The 22419-nt window shown below is 37.7% G+C and overlaps 2 protein-coding genes and 1 pseudogene across 3 annotated transcripts; 1 reads left to right on the top strand and 2 right to left on the bottom strand.

Moving 5' to 3' along the window:
- Positions 1-2354: 2354 nt before the first annotated feature.
- Positions 2355-4698, bottom strand: LOC112191863 (heavy metal-associated isoprenylated plant protein 36). The gene is made up of 3 exons (XM_024331333.2): positions 4416-4698; positions 4251-4326; positions 2355-3942 (listed from the first exon to the last, which is right to left on the bottom strand). Exons 1-3 carry the CDS (start codon positions 4491-4493, stop codon positions 2795-2797), a joined length of 1302 nt encoding a protein of 433 aa, XP_024187101.1. The 5' UTR covers positions 4494-4698; the 3' UTR covers positions 2355-2794.
- A 1049-nt stretch (positions 4699-5747) lies between these two features.
- LOC121048790 (respiratory burst oxidase homolog protein B-like) lies at positions 5748-10506 on the bottom strand. 2 transcript variants are annotated; one of them, XM_024331754.1, is made up of 12 exons: positions 10041-10506; positions 9773-9932; positions 9373-9421; positions 9172-9285; positions 8657-9085; positions 7843-8232; positions 7625-7720; positions 7361-7476; positions 7116-7218; positions 6951-7024; positions 6254-6765; positions 5748-5857 (listed from the first exon to the last, which is right to left on the bottom strand). In XM_024331754.1, exons 1-12 carry the CDS (start codon positions 10504-10506, stop codon positions 5748-5750), a joined length of 2619 nt encoding a protein of 872 aa, XP_024187522.1. The 2 variants fall into 2 exon arrangements, with proteins under 2 accessions (XP_024187522.1, XP_024187523.1); XM_024331755.1 differs by having other exon boundaries at positions 6254-6768; positions 10041-10431.
- An 859-nt stretch (positions 10507-11365) lies between these two features.
- LOC112192384 lies at positions 11366-13758 on the top strand (annotated as a pseudogene).
- The last annotated feature ends 8661 nt before the right edge of the window (positions 13759-22419 follow it).

The raw sequence follows: 22419 nt of genomic DNA, 5'->3' as shown, positions 1-22419 counted from the left end.
TAAAAACTTTGCTAAAAACCAGAAGCTGGCTAGAGTTTGAATCTATTATTTGATTCATTTTGTGCTCAGACTTATATTGAAACAGTATCTTAGGTTAAAGCTCAGAAAGATTTTGTTTAGTAAAAAGAAGAAAAAAGGCAAAGGTGTTTTGTCAAATCTCAAATGTCATCATACACCCTTCTTCAACTACTCTTCTAACCAGCATGGGGCTCAAATCCACAGAATGCAAATCTTAAGGGACGTGAGTACCCTATTGGAGGGTCACATCCCTTCTTTTAGTAAAATTTTCTTCTAGGTAGATGTATCCGATGTATGCATGTCTTTCCTAAAACGCAGAAGCTAATTAAGTAGCTCACTAGCTCCTGATTATACAATGTTGCATTCCCAGATCATTCAGGTGCTCCATGCATCTCTGTATTTGTGTTGCTTGATATTATTGATCAAATTCCACTCTGAATGAAAACAGACACACCAAGACAACTGTATTTTTTCAATTATTGAGGCAACCCCCACATGAATGGCAATAAGAAACTCATCTTTCATATGAGCTGCAAAATCAGATCACTATGTAACAATGAAAATGGTAAGGTGTGTTGTGTGAGACTTGTCATTGTCAGCTTGGTTATTGGGTAAACTCAGCCAGCTCCTTCACGAACAAAGAAGTTGAAATCTATTTTTTGAATAGAACAAAAGAAGCTAGACTACTTGGGTTGTAGTGCATGCCTAATTTCTTCAATATGGTTTGGCAAATGTGCTGGAAAGAAAACAGAAATCATGTGAAGAATCAGAAGCATTTAAGCCCTGCAACCACCATCGTATTGTGAAATGACTCAACAGTAATACGAGGCATCTAACTCTAGGACCTAACTGTGCTGATTTTTGGATTCTAAGATTCTTTCATGAACTGTTTCATTCATGTCATTGGCTTATTCCAACGATCCAACATACATAATATATATATTTCATCGCAACTTAAATATAGCAAAACGCATCAAAGCTTTTCTGAGACGGATGCTATGACTCAATTGCTACTCTTTTCCGTTTGTTGGGGATAAGGAGGGTAAAAGATTAGTTATCCTTGGGAAACCACATTTCTGTTCAAGTAAGAATAAGAATAACTTAGGGTGGGACTTGTTTCCTACATCGTCTACCTCCGAGGAACTAATATCGTCTAATCCCTTATCAGTCAAAAAAAAAAAAAAAAAAAAACGAATAAGAATAACTCAATGACGTTCTCAAGCTTGGAATGTCAAATGAAAATTCTAGTGGGCGAGAGAATAAAATACCCAAAAAGAGAGCTTTCTCCATGGATTGAAAGACATCCAAGCTGAGCAGTGTTTTGTCATTGAAATTATGAGTCCACAATTTCTCTTCAAGATATGACAAAGGGGAATATTTTGTTTAGGACCCATCAAATTGCTGGTTCCTCCACAGATTGTTACTGATATAATCGCAAAAAACCCACTTAGACATAAAGAATTATGACTCCAGTATTAAGATGGAGTCTGGCCAAGTGTCACTAGCTGCTTCTTTAAAACAGATGAGTGAGATAATACTCTTTATAACCATAAACCACTTGCCAAAAACAGACTAATGTGAAGTCAAATAGAAACTAATCAACAATCAAAGCTTATCTCCTGGGTTTTGTGCATATCATAATCTGATAAGCATGAGTTTTTTGTAGGGTTCTATGCCTAATAAGATGGTCTCAAAAGAAAGGATTAAAGAAAGGCCTACCTACTACTGTACAAATTTGCTTTTAGTTCTAAAGCAGTAGCCAAGATTAAAAGAAGTGAAAAATTAAATCAGAGTAAAAGCAAGAAGACAGTGTATCACAAACTCCAAAGGTTAATGGAAGTAAGAGATGTTTCTAATTAAAGTAAAACTTTTTCTTGAAGATTTATTTCTTTAATGCTTATTTAGGCTTATAAGGAGAAAGGAGCTCTGCTATTTGGTGGATCTGAACTTTCACAAATAAGTAGCAATTGCAGCAATCATACACAGAAGAAAGAACTGTGCAGTGAAGCACATAATAGAAAGAAAAACCATCAAATCCAAAGGTCAAGACTTCCATTGCTTTAGTGGAGTCTGAAATGGGTTTCTAAATCCAGAAAAAAGACAGACAATTTAAGGCCTTGCACAATGTAAATTGTTCTTTCCAGTTCACAATTTAATGTAATCTTCCTTTAGAAACTTTAAGCACACCTCTAAGATAATCAAGTTTAATTAATCTTCACACTTTACCATTATTATCTTTACACATCAGATAGCAATTTGAAGCTTGAAAGATTGCGGTGGTCCTATAACAAACCAAGCAATTTGCAAGATAATCACAACCAAGAGAAAGTGCATCATGGGGTCAAATTCTTTTGCTTTACAACATTGATATTAAGACACTAGGCTAATAGTGCTCGTAAACCTACTTTTTACTCAAGCTTAAGACCCTTGAAGATTCATCTCACGAGTCAGAATGTCATAACAACCCAATGCCAAATCCAATTAATAGTTCAACCCATCAGACAAGGCATTAGTTACAATTGGGTAACCAACTAAAACTAAAAGCATACATTAGTCCTCAGAGCTACATGCTAAAAAGCACTAGATAAAGTTAACCCCCTAAAACCCCAAGTTTATTCTTCCCCTCCCCCTAGATTAAACATCATCATCTTACCATATCCACAGTACTCGATACCACAACACAGACAATCCCCCACGCACTTGATCACTTACACGAGCAATGTAAGCTTCCCTCCAGACACCACGTCCCTTACGCCCCCATTGCACCGCCAAGACCTCACATGATACCGCACCCATTTGGATTTTCATCACTGAAGAATGCATAGGTATCGGAATCAGATGAGTTGTAAGGATGTGGTGGATAGGCCTGTGGAGGATGGAACGGCGGCGCAGGCGGAAGGTTGTCCAAATCATAGGCTGGTGGATCAACCTCATTCCCCAAACTCCAATTTGCATAAGTGTGCGACTGAGAATAAACAGGTTGTGGAGCATAGCCAGCCGCACCGTAGCTAATGCTGGGGTGTGCTGCATTGTAGTTCATCGCATGCACAGGAGTAAAGTGCTGTTGCTGCTGCATTGGGTAAGGGTGCTCATAGTGCTGCTGCCTTGGGTAAGGATGCTCATACTGCTGCTGCTGCTGCCTTGGGTAGTACGGGTGCTCATACACCTGCTGCTGAGGTGGCGGGCCATGAGAGGCTGGAACTGGAATAGGCCTCTGCACATTGGGCACTTGGCTCTGAACATTAGGCGGCCCATGAGGCTGAGGCTGAGGCTGAGGCCCGGGCTGAACCGGTGGTGAACCGGTGCTTGGTGCGTTGACAACCAGTTCACCTTCAGCAGCATTGACATTGTGATTCCCGTTCTGCCCCTTGCCCTTTTTCTTTTTACCCCCACCCCCACCACCATTGCCAGCACCACCTCCACTTTTCTCCCCCACAGCTTCACTCTCAACACCCCCACTTTGCTTTTCAGCCGCCGCCGGCTGTGACTGGCTGGGCAAGCTGCCAGTCTGTGCCTCCTTTAATTTTCCTTCCCCACCACCGCCGCCACCCTCATGTGGTTTAACAACATTACCTTCCTCAACACCTTTACTATTGCTAGAACTACCAACTTCAAAGTTCTTCTTACCCCCACCAGACTCTTGCACTTCAACAACTTCATCCTTCACCGGCTCTTTACCCTTTTTCTTATCTCCGCCGCCGCCGCCGTGGTTTGCTTTTGCTTCCTCGGAGATTTCACTCTGTTTCTCATTGCCTTTGGGTTTACTCTGTTTCTTGTCTTTGGAATTGTCTTTCGGGTCAGGCCACAACAACTCAACGTGTTTCGTTGTTTTCTTGGTCAGTGTCTTGATCAAAGTTTCAGCCTCCACATTCCCAATGACCGTCACTTTTTGCTGCAAATAGTCGACCCTTGTAATGTAAACCCCTGAAAACGCACAAAAAAAAAAAAATCAATGAGAAACAGTAATTGAACACATGGTCGTACTAAAAAAGAGTGAGAACTTAATAAATGAACAAAACCCATCATATCGGCCATAAATAGAGAGTACACGATTTGAGTTAAAGCTGCAAACTTTCGACACAATTAATAAACCCAGATGTTAAAAGCTATGAAACCTCTCCAGTACACAGTGAAAAACTGAACTTCAGAAAATAGCAGTCTTGGAAGAAACAGTTACGCACCCACTTCAGAAAATCAAAGAATAGTAAGCATGTCAAGGATTTAAGGTTTACCATCAATTTTCTTCAAGATTTTGGTGACCTTCTTGCTGCAAGCACCACAGTGAATGGAGACCTTCAATACCCAAGTCTGCGAATTAAACAGCGAAGAGGTGTTAGAAAAAGACCAAAACAGAGGAGGGTTTGAAATTAGCTAAAACATAGGCTTTTGTTTTTTACCTTGTATTTGAGAGTTTCAGTAGAAACATCTTCAGATACTTCTTGGATTTCTCCTTTGGGTTCAGTTGTTGAAGCCATTGGAGGATATGACAGAAGTTATGAGAGAGCACGCACACAAATGTTTGTGTCTTAGAGATGAGAGATCAGTATCTCTTTGAGTTCTCTTTTGGGCTTGTTAATCAGCTTCTTCACCATTTGCCAAAAGAAATGAAAAGAGACTTGCTTTCTTGTGTGGGAAGTGGGAATGCTTCAGAATGAAGTTGATGAGGGTTTTTATATGGTGAGAAGGTTCTAGTGAGCTGAGGGTTAAATGATTTGCACACTGGAGAAAACACTGGGGTCCTTAAATTTTGGTTCTTGGTGGGGTGGCAATTTACCATTTAGTACATCCAATCCAATAAAATAAAAGATTTTTTAAATACTTGTTATTTTCTAATGGACACTTTGGACACCTAGCAATTTAGGATTTGATGCTTTGCTAGCTAAGATTACTAGCATTCCCAGTTTTATAATGAAAGCTTTCTTGAAAAATGAGAGGAACAGAGGAAGGAACCCCAAAATCTCCTGCTTTTTTTAATAACTAGAGAATATGGGGAAAGGTAGTTAGAGGGACTAATTTTTAACTAACTAGATTAAGGAATTTTGGTTCTGTTTGTGGAATATAGTTAAATCAAACTCTTTGGCTAAGCAGGAGTAGTTTTTCTTTCCTAATCCCAGTTTGAGTTGTGCACTAGTGCACTACTACTCTACCTTCCTTGGTTCGTTATTGGTTTTTATTGGTTAGAGTAATGAAAAGGGTACAAATTTATGAAATAATAAAGCATGAAGCTTTTTGAACCTAGGTTGCTTAATTTGGTCTCAATGGGCTGGAGAGAAGAACTTTCCAATTAGGAGGCATTCAGAATAAAGATTGGCCTTTATTAACTGTTAAGATTAGTGGTTCAGTTTTTTTTCTGAAGAAATTTTTTTTGCCTATAATTAATTTGCCAAAGTTTGTCATAAAGTAAGAGTAGCATCTTTGAATGAATACAAGACTTCATAATTCATAAACTACCAGCTTCATTATTATACAACTTGGAAAATCTTGATGAATGGAATAAATTGATGGAATTGTCAATGATATCAATAAGAGAGTGAAATCCACACTCCCTATTTCCGTAATGGGTCAAAATTCTCAAAAAAAGATAAAATTTAAGTTACAAAAAAATGAAACATGGAATGTAAATTGTAAAATAAGGAGTGTGAATTTCACCCCCTATCAATATTACTTACACATTACATCTATATATAACCCTAAAATATCTTTAAAAGAGATATATGGTTAGGGTGGAACTAAAAGTTCTCTTTGTGGAAATCAAACTCGGTCTCAGTTTTTCTGGAAAAGTCTTTAGCTAACATCTTTAACTCCCCAACTAATCCATGTGCGCCACAATAAAACACTCCTGCATCAAAGGTACAAGAAGAAACAACTCAATGTACATCACAGTGATCATAAAAGAAAAAAAGGTGCTTCATATTTGACAAATAAGTAGGAAATATTTTATTCACATTTATTTGACATGCAATCAATTACGTAATGAAGTCTAGTCTTTTTTAGATACTTTATTAAGTTTTTTTTTTTTACTTCTTTTACTTAACTTTTAATTCTAATTGTGTATTATAAATCTTGAATTATACGAGTAAAATGTACATTTCATAACTATACCTATGTGGGATCAACTATTACCATTCGCCTCATAAAATAAAGCAAGTAAAAAAAATGATCGTAGAAAAAGTACATATTTCGGGTTTAAATACCTCAAACATAAGAGCTCAGGGTATGCAGTAGTAGCACTTACCAACTTTTTTATCAGGATGGTTTACTGCCACATGCTTAAAAACATTACGCCATTTTGGTCTTGCAAAATGCGTCTTCACCCTCGTTCCTGATACAACATCCACACCATTTTTGGCATGGTTTATAGACTGAAGCATAGTAATCAGAGCAGATCTAGCATCTCCTTCTTCATAGACACTGGTGCAGTAGTTGTGCATCTCAATCACCCCGTCGAGGTCATTTTCTGCGACCTCATTCATCACACCCCTAAACCACTCGAACGAGCCTTGCTCTCTTGTGATCCAGTAGAAATAAGCACGTTTTGTTGCAAAAGTAGACTTTCTCTTAACACCACTTTCCACCAACATTTGAGCGTCTAGTTCTTTCTGTCGCTTAATGTTGTTAAGCACATCTTTGAGTATGCTTATTAATGGAGTTGCTCCAATTCCAAGTCCAACAAGTAGAAGAACTTCGTAGTTTTTGTAGTCTTGAGCTGGTGCACCATATGGACCATCAATAAGAAGTCTTGGCATCCTGCTCATATATGCTTAGATTAGTTTCAAGAACGTTAATTAGGGTTTTGTCGGTGGATTATTGTTAGCTATTAATATGGGTGAAATTTTGCCCTGATAAATTTTACACAAATTCACATTCTCGTGGGCAACTGTACTTAACATGCATTTGGGTACTGGAATTTAAATGCTACAAAATAACTTTACCTAAGTTGTATATCAGGTTGTTCAATATCAGCTCTTAGAAGGCCACTGAGCTCTAGAGGAGGACGTTCGCAAACCTGCAGTTTTCATCATAAGCCAAAACTAATTCAGACACATATGCTCAAGATATTGATCAATACAATATACAAATTAAATTAATTTAATTACCCGAGAGAAAATGTATTTGAGCTGAGATGTCCAATCACCCAACGTGCGAATATGAACACTTAGATAGTCGTCTCCAGGAGCCGAAGTAATTGAGAATGGATGCCTATAAGACACGTTAATTGTTATAATTAAGATGATAACTAAACAGAAGTGTAAAATGAATGCATTTTAAGCAACAAAAAAAAAATTTGACAAATCAAAAACTTTTAGTTGGGATAAGTACAAAATACTAATGATCAAAGTACCATTGAAATGAGGAAATAGCAGAACAATTTATGTAAATGTACTGTCCACTGGTATATTTTAATCCCTGTGGTTTTGACATATGGAGTGCCAATACGTTTCCCGGGTAAACAGTAACCTGATATTATTGAAATTCAAAGAAAATAAGTTCAATTATTATTCCGCTTTTCAATAGCACATAATGGATTAGCTATTTAGATATAATAGCTAATCCATTATATAATTGCTGGAAAGAAATTAAACAACTTTCGCAACAATGACTATACCTTTAAGATCTTCACTGATTCATATCCAGACCTGAAAGCACGAAGCAAACGCTCACATGCATACATTATTACTGGGAAAGCCAGATACATCCATGTCTGCAATGACCATTCATGAAAACGAGCAAGTCAAAAGTGTTGAGGCAGAAAGTAACAAAAGGCTTTGCCATTTATAAATTTTGCTTCATTGAAATAGTACAATAATTTGAAGGATCACTTACTGTTTTCTTGTCCCAGTCCTTGGAGAGGTAGAGGAAGTATCCATGGATAATAAGGAGGATGTACACAATGATAAAGAGGTGATGGGAGTACCAAAACGCATTGAACCCAGTAACTTTCTTTAGGGTTTTAGGGAGGTTTCTTAGTCGATTGCGACGGAACCAAGGTTGAGCCAATGTGTATGCAACTAGCATTAGTGCCACCATAACCACCCCGGTCCAGCCCTCGGTTCCCTTCACAAACCACCAATAGTTGTCGGGTCGTTTTTGGCCGAAAAATGGCTTCATCTTGTCGTATTGATCATTGGTTGAATGTAGTAGCCTGGGGAAGTCGCATGTAAGATGGGAACCGGCATGGAGACTGACCCCAACTGCAATTCCAAACGCGATCACCTAATGCACAATGTGATTAGCAAAGTAGCAAAATACATTGCATGGATATGAAGAATGCAATTTTTTTTTTTTTGAGCTGCGGTTTGATTGTTCATATAAATGATTTTTCTTTTTTTTTTGGAGAAAGATTGTCCATAAAAATGATGAAATGTGGAGATCGATGTGGTTTTAAACCACTTTTCTTCACTTGCAAAATAATTCCCCCAATGTTTATTATCATTTTCATGTTCTAATCTTACCATGTAACTTTTTAACTGTTTTAAAGTTTTTATAACTTGAAAAATGAACATACATGTTAGTCTAAATGGTAGATTCGACAATACATGTGATGAAAACATATGCCGTTTCAAAAAAAAACATATGCACAAAAATCTTCAGAGCGAAGAGTAGGAAACAATAGCCTAACACAAGTTTAGCACCTTACCTTATGAAAATTGATATTGTCATCAAATGGAACTACACCTCCTAACTGGGTCTTGCTTCTTAGCCAAGTAATTGTATTTCTACACACCGGAAGAAGAATCAGGGCCATGTTAAACTTTAGGGTCTCAGCTCCACCTTTGGCAATGCACACACAATAGCCCATTACATGGAAGACCTCCCTTTGTCTATACTGAATGAATTTCCAAGCAAAGAGGCCCATGCATATCAAAAGCCATAGCAGAATGACCCAAATCCGCCTCCAGTTATCCTCAACAAAGTAGGACAGCCGCCGGCACCACCGCCTTATAGGGTTGTGCTCTTTGGTCGGAACCAGCTTTTCACTTAGCAACCGGCTCTGAATGTAGCTGTCTGTTTCCAGGTTTGAAGATTGGGTTGGGTCCGGAAGAAGTAGCATTTTCAAGTTGTACAACTGCAGTCCAGGCCCAAATTGGTAAAACTTCATTAAAATGCCCAAAAATTGAAGAACATAAAAGAGAGAGAGAGATCTAAACTAACATCAATATATCCAAGGTTGTCATGATCAAGCTCTTCCATAATCAATGCTGCATATTCCTCAGCATGCTCTAGAATTTTTGACAGCTTATTAGCAGCGGCACTTAAGGTAATAATCTGCACAGTTAAATGAATATATATGTATAAGTTTTGTAACTTTATTTCCCATAACAATTTCATTTTCCGAAGAATTATTTAACTCACCTCTTTCACCTCTTCTTCAGAGATTCGACCATCTGCATTTTTATCCACCCTGTTACATATTCACCATGCATTAATGTATGTGTCATGCTCAAACAAATGGAAAAAAATGTCGTTAATGTGAGGATATAATTTTATCCAAGACCAACTGTACGATATACATCATTCACTCTGTTACTATCAAGAACTTCCAAATAGTTTTGGCTTATCAATCTGATATCGTCTATTCAATTATATATGCTGGGAATAGTAGGATCACAAAAACATATTATGTATGCCGGTTGGGCTGCAAATAAAGTAGCAAGTAGGCACGCAATAATGTATCTTATAGTGATGTAGATCAAAGGAAAATCAAAATCAAATTCTTTTGGTTAAAATAAATTATAGGAACGAATGATCTCACATGTCAAAGAAGGTTTGAAGCCTGGCATTGAAGCTGTGATCTGAAATTTGTTCCCAAAATTCTCTCAACTCTTCCTTGGTCACACAACACGATGTTATTCCTCTCCGACGAGCCAATGCATCGAATACTTCGCAAGCAAACTCACTCGACTCTTTCATCCCTGATCACAAACGCAACAAACAAAATCATTAATATATCCATTACTCCTACATATACTGCGAAACATATTGTTTGACAAGAAAACATTTCTGACTTCTTTATCACGTACCTATGCATTGAGCAAAGACTGATTTTGGAAGAGTTCCATCGACAGCCAATTCATCAAACCTTATTTCGATCTCTGGCCAACCTTCACTGCACACATTTTTGGTCATGAGCTTGAGTCCCTTAAGGGCACGAGCAATACCGGGCTTGGTGGGCCTGTCGACCTTCTTGAAGCTCAAGGAAGATTTCATGCGTTTCAGTTCACGTGTGACTTTCTTGAGTTTAAAAGAGAGTTGAGAAGCAACGGATCGTCTTCTCTCTAGCCTTGCTGACGTCGACTCAGGTTCAGCTCCTCTGATGTTCCGAAGCACAAAGGTATTGTCGTCGCAACCATCGAGTGCCACTTCCACATAGCATTGATCGTCTTCTTTGAACATTGTGCTTCTGTTGCTGTTGCTCCTCATCTTGCCGCCCTGCCCGACCCGTTTGCTCTCTTTATCCGACAGCGGGTTTTCTGCTTGAATCTCCATTGCTATTTGGAATAATCAGTAATCGATCTCAAAGCAATGAAATATTGAAATGTGATTGTTTGGACTGGAAATTTGTGAGGGGAGCATGAGAGGGTTTATAGTGAGAGGGTGGATGAAACAGGGGATATTGGAGAAGTCAGAGAAAAACCAAGGGGCGCATGGTGGTTGATCATGGTGGAAGAAGACTATATATATACATATAACGTACACTACCAGAAAAATAGTCTATGACAACATTATATTTACAACATGCTATAAATACTCGTTTTCACCTACATTCTTTTACAACATGCACAAAAAATGCGTTGTATTAAATTATTTACCACCACATGCGTTATTTATATGTTGTCAATTTGTTATCAATAACTAACTTTGCACGTTGTTGTCTACAAGTTGTCAATTGATGTATAGCAGCAAGGACGGCCCATAGTAAAGGGCTAAGTGGGCTGTAGCCCATGTAAGATTTTCTAGCCAGTTAAGCAATTACATGTGTAGATTATGTCAACCTACAATTTATTAGTAAATAGCCCAACCAATAAGAAAATTTTCTGAAATAATATAAGCAATTTTCATCCCAATATTAAGAAAAGAATTTTAATGAATGCATTAATTGTCTCATATTGTGTTATTCCAAAATAATTTATAGTAACAAATTCTTTGTATCAAATATAAATGCAAATTTGGAACTCAAACTCTTTGCGTTTCCTAACCATATTTATCTTTTTACTTCTTTTTTAGTTTGTTCCGCTACTTTTAACATTTGTAAACTTTTTTGCTCATCTTTTTACTAATTACATATAGAAATAGTTCATTGAAGAAAAAAAAAACAAATATTGCCTTTTTTTTTCTCTTAAAAAGAATGAATAAGGTAGATTTAACCCAGAACATTTTAAAATTCTGGCTCCGTCCCTGTATAGCAGGAGTATGTTAAATATTTTTCAGAACCACAACGTGCAGCGAACGCTGTCAAAATTTTGAGATAAAAAATAAAATATAAAATAGTGAAAAATTGTGCAGGAGTTAGAAAACTTTAACGCAAATTTGAAATTGGGCTTAACAGAAAGCATTTACAAAAACAAAAGGACTCCGACTTGTTGACTAAAGTCACTAAAAGTTCTCGCCGTCTCGGAGGGGATCGGAGCCAAAATCAGTGGTTATCTCCCAAAGTTGTTCGAAGGAATCGGAGCCACGTAGTCTTTGTCGACCTCCGTCGAAGCAGTTGTTATTGGAATCACCTACTTGTACATTGGCCGGCGAAGCGACCACCGTCACAGCCTCCGTAAACTACACCGTTTTGGACCTCAAGCCACTTCTCAAGCAGTCCTTCCCTCCCGCCATCTAGTGGAAGATGCAGCAAAGAATCAAGCGCATATTAACATGGAACGTACCGTTTTCGATATCCAGCGGCTCATAGGGAGAAAGCTAATTTTTATTCATCACATTGGATTTGTTTTTGTATATATTTATACATGTCATTTTTATCATTAATATTAGGGTTTAGTAAATGGTTACAAATTTTACTCAATTGAAGACTTTATTTATCTCAGAGAATACTCTTTTAGTTATTGATAAGTCATGAGTTGTGAAAAAATATTAAAGCAAGACCGAAAGGTGTGTTGAAAATTGCATTAGGCTTGGATTCTAAACTGAAGTTGAATTTTTGCATGGTTTGGTCTTGTTGGTAGGTTTAATGATCTGGAGGTTCGTTGTTGCCTTATAAGGTTGTGAACATAGATGGGAAGCCTTATATGCAGGTGAAGTTTAGACTTTAGAGGTGAAATCAAGGTGTTTAGCCCTGAGAAAATCAGTGCTATGATATTGACTAAGATGATGGAAACAGCTGAGGCTTATTTAGGGAAGAAGATCAAATACGCTGTCATAACTGTTCCAGGTAAGGTTTGATATTACATGATATGTAGTCACACTTTTGTGGTTTAATGAGTTTGTTTTGCTTCTTGTAGCTTATTTCAATGATGCACAAAGGCAAGCTACTAAGGATGCAGGCAAAATTGCCGGGCTTAAAGTGGATCGAGTAATTAATTAATGAGCCCACGGCTGCGGCCATTGCCCATGGTATTGACAAGAATAAGGAGGACAAGAACATATTGGTTTATGACATTGGCGGTGGTACATTTGATGTTAGCATCTCTTGACCATTGATGATGGTGTGATCGAGGTGATCTCTACGAGTGGAGGCACTCATTTGGGAGGAGAGGATTTCAACCACAGAGTAATGGAGTATCTTATTAAGTTGATCAAGAAGAAGTACAACAGAGACATTAGCAAGGACAACAAGGCTCTCTGGAAGCTTCACAGGGCATGCGAGACGGCCAATGGAGCCTTGTTTTTCCTGCACCAGTTGGAGATTGAGTCTCTTTTCGATGGTATTGATTTCTCGAAGTCATTGACAAGGCCACAAGGGAGAGGTTTGAGGAATTGAACAGGACTCTGCAAGATGGAGGATTGAAGAACAAGGATATTCATGATATCGTGCTTGCTGGAGGGAGCACTAAAATTCCGAAGGTGAAGTAGTTTTTTTTTTTTTTTTTTTTTTTTTTTTTTTTTTTTTTTTTGAAAAGCGAGAGTGGGACTAACTCTTCGTCCCCTCTCGAAAGTTTATTAAAGTAAAAAAGGAGAATACAAACTGGCTGGAGGACAAGACCAAAGCCAGCCATGGAACAATACACAAAGAGACTAACCAACAACAATGACCATCAAAATAATTCATCCCCTGCAACAAAGAGAAATAGAGCAATGGAAACAGTAAAACAAGGACATCAGAGCAAACTCCAGAAAAAGGAAAACAAGGACTGAACAAATAATCAACAAGCAAATCTATAGGCCGGCCATGAGACAAAGTCTCGACTAAAGGCAGAAGACAAGAACTGGGGTAACGAATCCCATCTGTGAGTACCTTCATGTGATGCACCATAGTTAGCTAGCACATCTGCCACAACATTCCCTTCCCGAAAGATGTGAGTGACACGTAACTGCAATTGTCTTGCTAGAAACATACCGTTTAGCCACTCAATGCGCAGCCTCCAAGGGACAAGAGATGGGGATGCAAAATATCTGACCACTACCGCTGAGTCCGTGAAGTAGTTGTTGATGGACTTGTTTGATGGGAAAGAACCAATGAAGGGACTTAATCCCGATGAGGTCGCGGCCTATGGTGCTTCAGTTCATGGTGGAGTCCTCAGCGGAGAAGCTGAGTATGATACTCATAACTCATGTATACTGAGATTGTCATAATTACTACAAAAGTGTAGTTAATTAGTTGAATAACTTGAAGAAGAACTTAAAACTTTTCTTGTCCCAGTTCTTGGTGCTCTCTGAGCTATCCTCTGTAGTATGACAAAAAGGGTGGTGGAAGTACCAAAAGGTAGTGAACCTGGTGAGTTTCTTTAGGCTTTAAGTTAATTTTGATTGCGACAGATCAGAACCAATTGCGCATGCCACAAGGTTTGGTTGCAAGTGTAAAATAACCATATACATGCTCACAACATATGCACACAATCATAAAAGGGATTAAGGCTTACCTTCAGCAATCACTGGCATGGATTCCATCTTATGCAATTGCTAATACGATCACTGAATATGGTCTTCTGTTACTTACCAACTTGCTTCTCAATGGACAGAACAATATGCAAAACGTCGGTAGTAATCAGGGACCAATTCATCTGTATATATAGGAGACTTAACCCTCAAGAAGCTTCCCATTAAAGCTATCCATATCGGTTTAGGTTTCCTAGTTAGATTCCTAATGTAACACTTCATTGTAGTCTTTCTTGCAGACTAAGAATAGGATTACTTACCTTAATGAATAGATACACTGCTTCATTAAGTTACAAGTATTGATTTATAGTTTGTATCCATGTTAAACTAGGATTGATATTAAGCTAATCATCAATTACTTTATGATGATATGTGTTATGTCCATATTTGATCTTACAATCTCCCCCTTGGACTCACACATATCATGCTCGATGATTTGCATCAGAAAACATCAAAACCTACTTAACTTACTGAAGTGCGCGCCAGATAACAAACTCAAATCGAAAATCCATTCCAACATGGTGAGATCACAGTTACTTATGCAGAGCAAGAAACAATATACATTTTAACAAAAATGCAGAGTTTCAAAACCACAACCATAAGCTCCTGCAATCCACATATGTCAAACCAGAAGTGATACAATATATGTTAATGTGTATCAACAAGTAAACATATATTAGGTCCTACTTTATGTTTCTAAAACCAGAAACTCAAGCAAATTTACTGAACACTGATGGCTTAAAATTATTGCTTGAACCTCAACATCATGCTATACATGATTTAAGCCATCTGATAGCAAGTATGATATTCATAAACAAGATGATAATTTCCAAAACAAAACAATAAAGCTGCAGCAAAATCATAACTGGAAATACCTCAAAATTTTATTGATAATCAAAACTGTCATTACAAATAAGTTGTGATAAACAAACAATAAAAGATCACAACTAAAATACAAGAACTCAAGAACCTTAAAATTTAAATTGCTCCAATTGGACTAACTCTCTACTGAACCTAAGCATCTAGATTAGCTAAAACTCCAATGCTTGTTGTATGCTTCTGGAATGCTGCTACTGACAAGGCCTTGGTGAAGGGATCTGCTAGCTGTGAATTTGTGTCAATACTCAAAACAACTATTTCACCATGCTTTACTCTTTCTCTAACACTGTAATACTTTAGATCAATGTGTTTAGAATTATTTGACCTTTTACTGTTCTTGCTAAAGAAAACTGCAGCCTCATTGTCACAATAAATCACAAGTGTTCCAGCCACAATGTGACTCAATACTTTGGTCTGCATGAGAAAATTTCGAATCCAAAGTCCTTCACACACAGTTTCATATACTGCAATAAATTCAGCTTGCATAGTAGAAGTTGAAACAAGTGTTTGTTTCATGGTTTTCCAAGCAATAGCACCTCCTGCAAGCATGAACACATATCCACAAGTCGACTTCTTAGAGTCCGGATAATTTCCTGCAAAATCCGAGTCTGAGAATCCAATGAGTTTCAGATCCTCCACTTGCCTATAAACTAGCATGTGGCTTTTAGTTCTCTGCAGGTATCTCAACACTTTCTTCCCAGCTACCCAATGTTCATGGCCTGGATTAGATTGGAATCTTGACAAAATCCCTACTGCAAAAGACAAGTCTGGCCTAGTGCATACTTGTGCATACATGAGACTTCCTACAAGTCTAGCATAAGGCTTTGATTCCATATTTTCTTTTTCAACATCACTATTGGGACTTTGCTTCTTGGTTAACTTATCTCCTTTGGACACGGGAACTTCTCCAGCTGCACACTTCTCCATACCAAATCTCTTTAAAACTTTGGTAATATAATTGTGTTGAGACAAACCAAGTAGTCTCTGTGCCCTATCTCTTTTAATCTCAATACCTAGTACATAGGAAGCTTCTCCTAAGTCTTTCATGTCAAAATTCCTTGACAGAAAACTCTTGGTATCTTTAAGCAATTTAATGTTACTGCTAGCCAAAAGTATATCATCCACATAGAGTACCAGAAAAATAAAATTGTTCCCAACTGTCTTCAAATAAACACACTCATCAACAAGATTTTCTGTAAATCCAAAAGTTGAAATCACAGAATCAAATTTCTTGTACCACTGTCTAGAAGCTTGTTTAAGGCCATAAATTGATTTTCTTAATTTACACACTAAGTTTTCACTTCCAGCTTGCACAAAACCTTCTGGTTGCCTCATATAAATCACTTCATCTAGTTCACCATTCAAGAAAGCTGTTTTAACATCCATCTGGTGCAGCTCCATATCAAAATGAGCCACTAAAGCCATGATTATCCTAAACGAGTCTTTTGTAGAAACTGGAGAAAAAGTCTCAGTAAAATCAATGCCCTCCTTCTGTGTAAAACCTTTGGCAACTAATCTTGCTTTATGTCTCTCTACATTGCCATTTGCATCTCTTTTGGTTTTGAAAACCCATTTACAACCTATAGGCTTCTGGTTGGGGTCAGGTTCAACTAATTCCCAAACTGCATTTTGACTCATGGAATTAATTTCTGCTTCCATTGCTAGCTGCCATTGATGAGATTCACTACTTTCAATGGCCAGATTAAATGTAGTTGGATCATTGTCCTCTGCACAATCCATTTCAATTTCTGCTTCTTGTAGATAAACAATGTAGTCACTCTCTTCCCCCCCATAAGTTGGTTTTCTTGCTCTCTGTGATCTTCTAGGTTGAGCCACTGGATGATTTTGAGGTTCAGTTACTTGACCAGTTACGTGGTCAGTTACTTGGTCAGTGACATGGGCAGTTACATGGTCAGTGACATGGGCAGTGACTTGACCAGGTACAGTTACTTGGGTAGTTACATGGTCAGTGACATGGGCAGTGACTTGATCAGGTACAGTTACATGGTCAGTGACTTGGGCAGTGACATGGGCAGTGACTTGACCAGGTACAGTTACTTGGGTAGTTACATGGTCAGTGACATGGGCAGTGACTTGATCAGGTACAGTTACATGGTCAGTGACTTGGGCAGTGACATGGGCAGTGACTTGACCAGGTACATCTTGTTCTAAAGGCAATGCTACACTTAAATTCTCATCCGACACAATTTCCTCAAAATCTGAGGTTAAATCCTCAAGGTTTGTATTGTGAACTTTTTCACTTAGAAACTTTACTTGATGTGTTTCAAAAATTCTAGGTGAATGATGAGCAGAATATAATTTATAGCCTTTAGATTTATCTGGATAACCTATAAAATAGCAACTAACAGTTTTGGGGTCAAGTTTATTCAAGCTTGGATTATAAATCCTAGCTTCTGCATGACATCCCCAAACATGACAGTGATGAAGACTAGGTTTCCTGCCACACCAAAGCTCAAAAGCAGTATTTTCTATGGCTTTGCTAGGTGTTCTGTTGCAAATATAATTTGCAGTTTTTAAAGCCTCACCCCACAGAAATTTAGGCAAACCAGTTGTACACATCATGCATCTAACCATGTTCAAAAGAGTCCTATTCTTTCTCTCTGCAACACCATTCTGTTGTGGATTATAGGGTGTTGTGTATTGAGCTTTAATTCCATTGTCTTGCAAAAACAAGGCAAATTGACCCTTTTGTTGGCCGGATTCAGTGTACTTTCCATAGAACTCTCCCCCTCTATCTGACCTCACTGTTTTGATTTTCTTTTCTAGTTGATTTTCTACCTCAGACTTAAAGATTTGAAAGGCTTTCAATGCTTGTGCCTTTTCTGAAAGTAGATAAATATAACTGTATCTAGAAAAGTCATCAATGAATGTGATAAAATACACATTCCCACAGATAGTTTGATGCCTAAATGGTCCACATATATCAGTGTGTATGAGTTCTAATAAATTTTGGCTTCTATATGCAGTTTTCTTTCTTGTGTTGGTTATTTTTCCCTTAAAACATTCCACACAATCAGTTAGATCAGAAAAATCAAGTTCATTTAGGATTTTGTTTTTCACCAATATTTTCAGTCTCTCTTTTGAAACATGGCCGAGTCTTCTATGCCATAAAAATGCAAACTTTTCATTTAATTTGGTTCTTTTAACACCTGTTAAAGTGCTAGTACTATTTGTGTTATCTTCAACAAGTAAAATTTCTTGTTGAGCCATTGAACAACTTAACTGTAAATAATCATTCGAGATAACACCAGAACCAATTTGAACAGAATTTTTAGAAATAAGAATTCCATTACTATCAATAACAAGTCTACAACCAGATTTTACTAAAAGAGAAACTGAAACCAAATTCCTTCTCATGGAAGGTACATAAAAAACATTGTCCAAAACTAATAATTTTCCTAATCCTAGATCAAGCTTTAAGGTTCCAATAGCCTTGACTGCCACTCTCATGCCATTGCCTACACACAGGTTCACTTCATCACCTTTTGGGATTCTCCTCCTTATGAATCCCTGCAAAGAATTAGTAATATGAATAGGTGAGCCTGAATCTATCCACCAAGACTGTGGTTCAACATTTATAAGATTAATTTCTAAAGAAAAAACTGTATTAGAAAAAATCTTACCCTTTTTGGCTAACCAATTTTTATAGCCAGTGCAGTCCTTTTTCATGTGTCCTACTCTTTTGCAAAAGTAGCACTTGAACCTAAATGGCCTGTTTTCCTTGGCCACTGCAGCTGTTGAACTCTTAGTTATGGCTTTGGTAGGCTTGAGCTTATTCTGGGGCTTTTTCTTCTTAGGCTTCTCTATGAGATTTATGGCTGTAGCAGGTTCTTTTTCTTCCTTGATCCTAGCTTCCTCATCAACACAGATGGATATAAGTTCATCTAAAGTCCAGTTTCCCTTTTGAGAGTTGTAACTGGTCCTAAGATGACTAAAACTGTTAGGCAAGGAATGAAGTGCATAATGCACTACCTGCTCATCCCTAACCCCCATCAAGAGCTCCCTGAGTCTGCCATTTATATTGATCATCTTCATAATATGTTCTCTAACTCCCCCTGAACCCATGTACTTCAAATCATGAAACTCCTTGGTTAGTCTAGCTGCTTCTGCCTTTTCACTTTCTTTAAACTTAGCACCGATGAGTTCCAGAAAATCAGATGCTAGCTCAGGCTCTTCTATACTTCCCCTGACAGTCTTGGACATAGAGGTACGAATGAGATTCTTAGCCATTCTATTGGATCTATGCCACTTCTTGTAAAGGTCTGTTTCTTTCTTGGTGCTCTTTTCATTCAACTCTATAGGCTTATCCTCAGTAAAGCAATAGTCTATATTCTCATGCATTCCCATATAGTTCTCTACAGAATCTAGCCAAGCTCTATAGTTGGTTCCAGTTAACATCAAGACACTGTTCAAGTTCATGTAGGAGTTACCTAAGGAGCAAAACAAAAATTCATGTGAGTTCTTAATTTGTAAAGAAAATAATATTAAGTTTTCTGCGTTTTATTTAGCTTTAAGCAACCAAAACAAGAACATACAGAAAACCTAAACAATCCATACTTGCATTCATATCAGTCCATAACCAAAAACAATGTTAAGCAACACTTTTGAGCAGAAGCATAACATCCTGGAGTTCTTTATCAATATACCATATTCAATGAAAATAAGTTATCCAAAGAAATTTATCCACATCTTTAGACAGAAGAAAAATTTCTAAGTATCCGTATTTATTTTCATCAAGCATGCATATTGCTGTTTTGTATTCTAAAACTATACTTGACCACTTCTTTGGAAGATAAAACTGAAGCATAGTTTTAAAACACAAATCACAATTTCAGTTTTGTCACACGATCAGGTACTTGATTAGTTACCTGACCAGTTACATGGTCAGTGACCTGGCCAGTTACATGGTCAGTGACCTGGCCAGTTACATGGTCAGTGACCTGGCCAGTTACATGGTCAGTGACCTGACCAGTTACATGGTCAGTTACCTGACCAGTTACATGGTCAGTTACCTGATCATTGTTTTCTGCCAACATCAATGAAGAATGCTTTGTGCATCATAATCACTTATGCCAACAGAAAACCACAAAACCCATGAGCTTTTAACTTTATATTCTACCCAGATTCATCCTTGTAAGAAAATTAAGCTCTCGTATCTGTCAATTTTAATAATGTGTAAACAAAATCTGGGAGATTTTTGTTCTTCATGCAATTTTACACAATCACAGATACAATACAATATCATCAATCAATTCAACATGCATATTCAAGCATAACCAAAATTGATTTGATTCCAAGAAACCACAGAACAATCAAGAAATTGTAAATTTCATCCGGTCACCATCTACTCTAACCTAACGCACGCCGGGAATGCAACTAGGGTTCTTGAGCACAATCAAAAACACAATTATCATGCTATGAATCGAAATCAATTTCACAGAAAAACCTGTTTTTGCTTTTTCCCCAATTTGCTGCTAAAAATCACAGCGGAAGCGTGAACTTGATATTTAACCAGATGCAGCAATTGACTTAAGTAACTTACCTTGATCAGTTACATGACCAGTTACATGGTCAGTTACCTGATCAGTGACTTGGTCCGTAAAGCAAAAACCTTTTTTTTTTTTTTTTTTTTTTTGTGTTTGTTTTGCAAAACCCTAAAACGATTTTGATACTTGTGAGCCTATGCTCTGATACCAATTGTAAAATAACCATATACATGCTCACAACATATGCACACAATCATAAAAGGGATTAAGGCTTACCTTCAGCAATCACTGGCATGGATTCCATCTTATGCAATTGCTAATACGATCACTGAATATGGTCTTCTGTTACTTACCAACTTGCTTCTCAATGGACAGAACAATATGCAAAACGTCGGTAGTAATCAGGGACCAATTCATCTGTATATATAGGAGACTTAACCCTCAAGAAGCTTCCCATTAAAGCTATCCATATCGGTTTAGGTTTCCTAGTTAGATTCCTAATGTAACACTTCATTGTAGTCTTTCTTGCAGACTAAGAATAGGATTACTTACCTTAATGAATAGATACACTGCTTCATTAAGTTACAAGTATTGATTTATAGTTTGTATCCATGTTAAACTAGGATTGATATTAAGCTAATCATCAATTACTTTATGATGATATGTGTTATGTCCATATTTGATCTTACAGCAAGGTTGTGGGAGTGCGTATGCCGCAAGCATTAGCTCCGCCATAACTATATACTACCGTGGAAAAAGATAAATGAATTATGGGTAGCTGCTGCGTACATATTTTAAAGGTTAGTATTGAGTATCCAAGTTCATCCATTTGTTTAGTTCCTACACTAGGCATAGTTGAATTTTTACAAAAGTTATAATTTTGGAATGAGATGTAATAAATAAAAGAGTTAATTACTGTTTACTCTCTATATTTATAGGGTTTCATCGTTTCAGTCCCTGACCTTCGAATTTCACCTAAAAGGTCCGTGAACTCTCAATTTCCTCCCAATACTACCGTCCAAATTGACTGTTAAATTGCCGACATGACATCCATTTTGGGAGAGGATCCTCTCCTGAGCAAAGTTTTCACCTGACCTTCATGACCTTTTAATCAGATGAAGACACGTGTTATTGCTTAATCAATGGTCTACAATAACTCTGCCACTCCTCCCACTCCTTACGTGTCCTTTTCCTCCTCAACTTTCTTTTCCTTCCCTTCCTCTCTCCTGATCTTCTTTTCCTTCTGTTCTTTGCTCTCACCACCATCTACACGGGTAAGGGATGCACTCCCTTGAATGGCACCCTCTTCCAATTCCTCTTCATTGAAAGCCATCACCGATTGTGTAACGTCCCGAACCTAAAGTTACTAGTTTACGAGTCTTTCGATGGGTAAACGACAATTACATTTAATTTTTGGTTCCGTTTTGACATTTCAGGGGGCCCTAAAAGTTGACTTTTTGTTCGGCTCAAAATATGAGAAAATTTCCTTCATGAAAGTTATAGAGGACGTTAAACCGAGCGCGTGCATATGTGGTATGTAAAAATCGGAGTTAGTATGCGAAAGTTATAAGCAAAATACTAAAGTTACTGTTCATGTGGTAAGTTTCTATAAATAGCCAAGTTACTGTGGTAAGTTTCCATTTTTAGAAACCTGCCGGTCTTTTCTCTCTCCTCTCCCCCGACCTTTTCTTCCTCTTCGGCCCGATTCTTCCTCCTTTGATTTCTTCTTCCTCCGGCCACCCCACGATGGAATCCGGGCATCAGCTGGCTCGCCTCTTCACCCTTGTCACGTCTGTGGTGGTGTTTTGCAGCGATTTGGCCGGAAGAGCTCGATTTGGAGCTGTGAAGGTTACTGTAGCAATCGGGATTTCAGTCGATTTCTGGCGATTCCGGCCGTCTCCCGCCACCAAATTGGCGTCGAAGGTTCGGTTTTTGACATAGATCATTTCCCCTAAGGTCTTTCATTTCAATT

This window comes from Rosa chinensis, chromosome 3 (assembly GCF_002994745.2).
Source record: "Rosa chinensis cultivar Old Blush chromosome 3, RchiOBHm-V2, whole genome shotgun sequence".
NCBI classification, from domain to species: Eukaryota; Viridiplantae; Streptophyta; class Magnoliopsida; order Rosales; family Rosaceae; genus Rosa; species Rosa chinensis.
The sequence above is the reverse complement of the archived record's forward strand: the minus strand, read 5'-3'. Positions and strand labels throughout refer to the sequence as shown.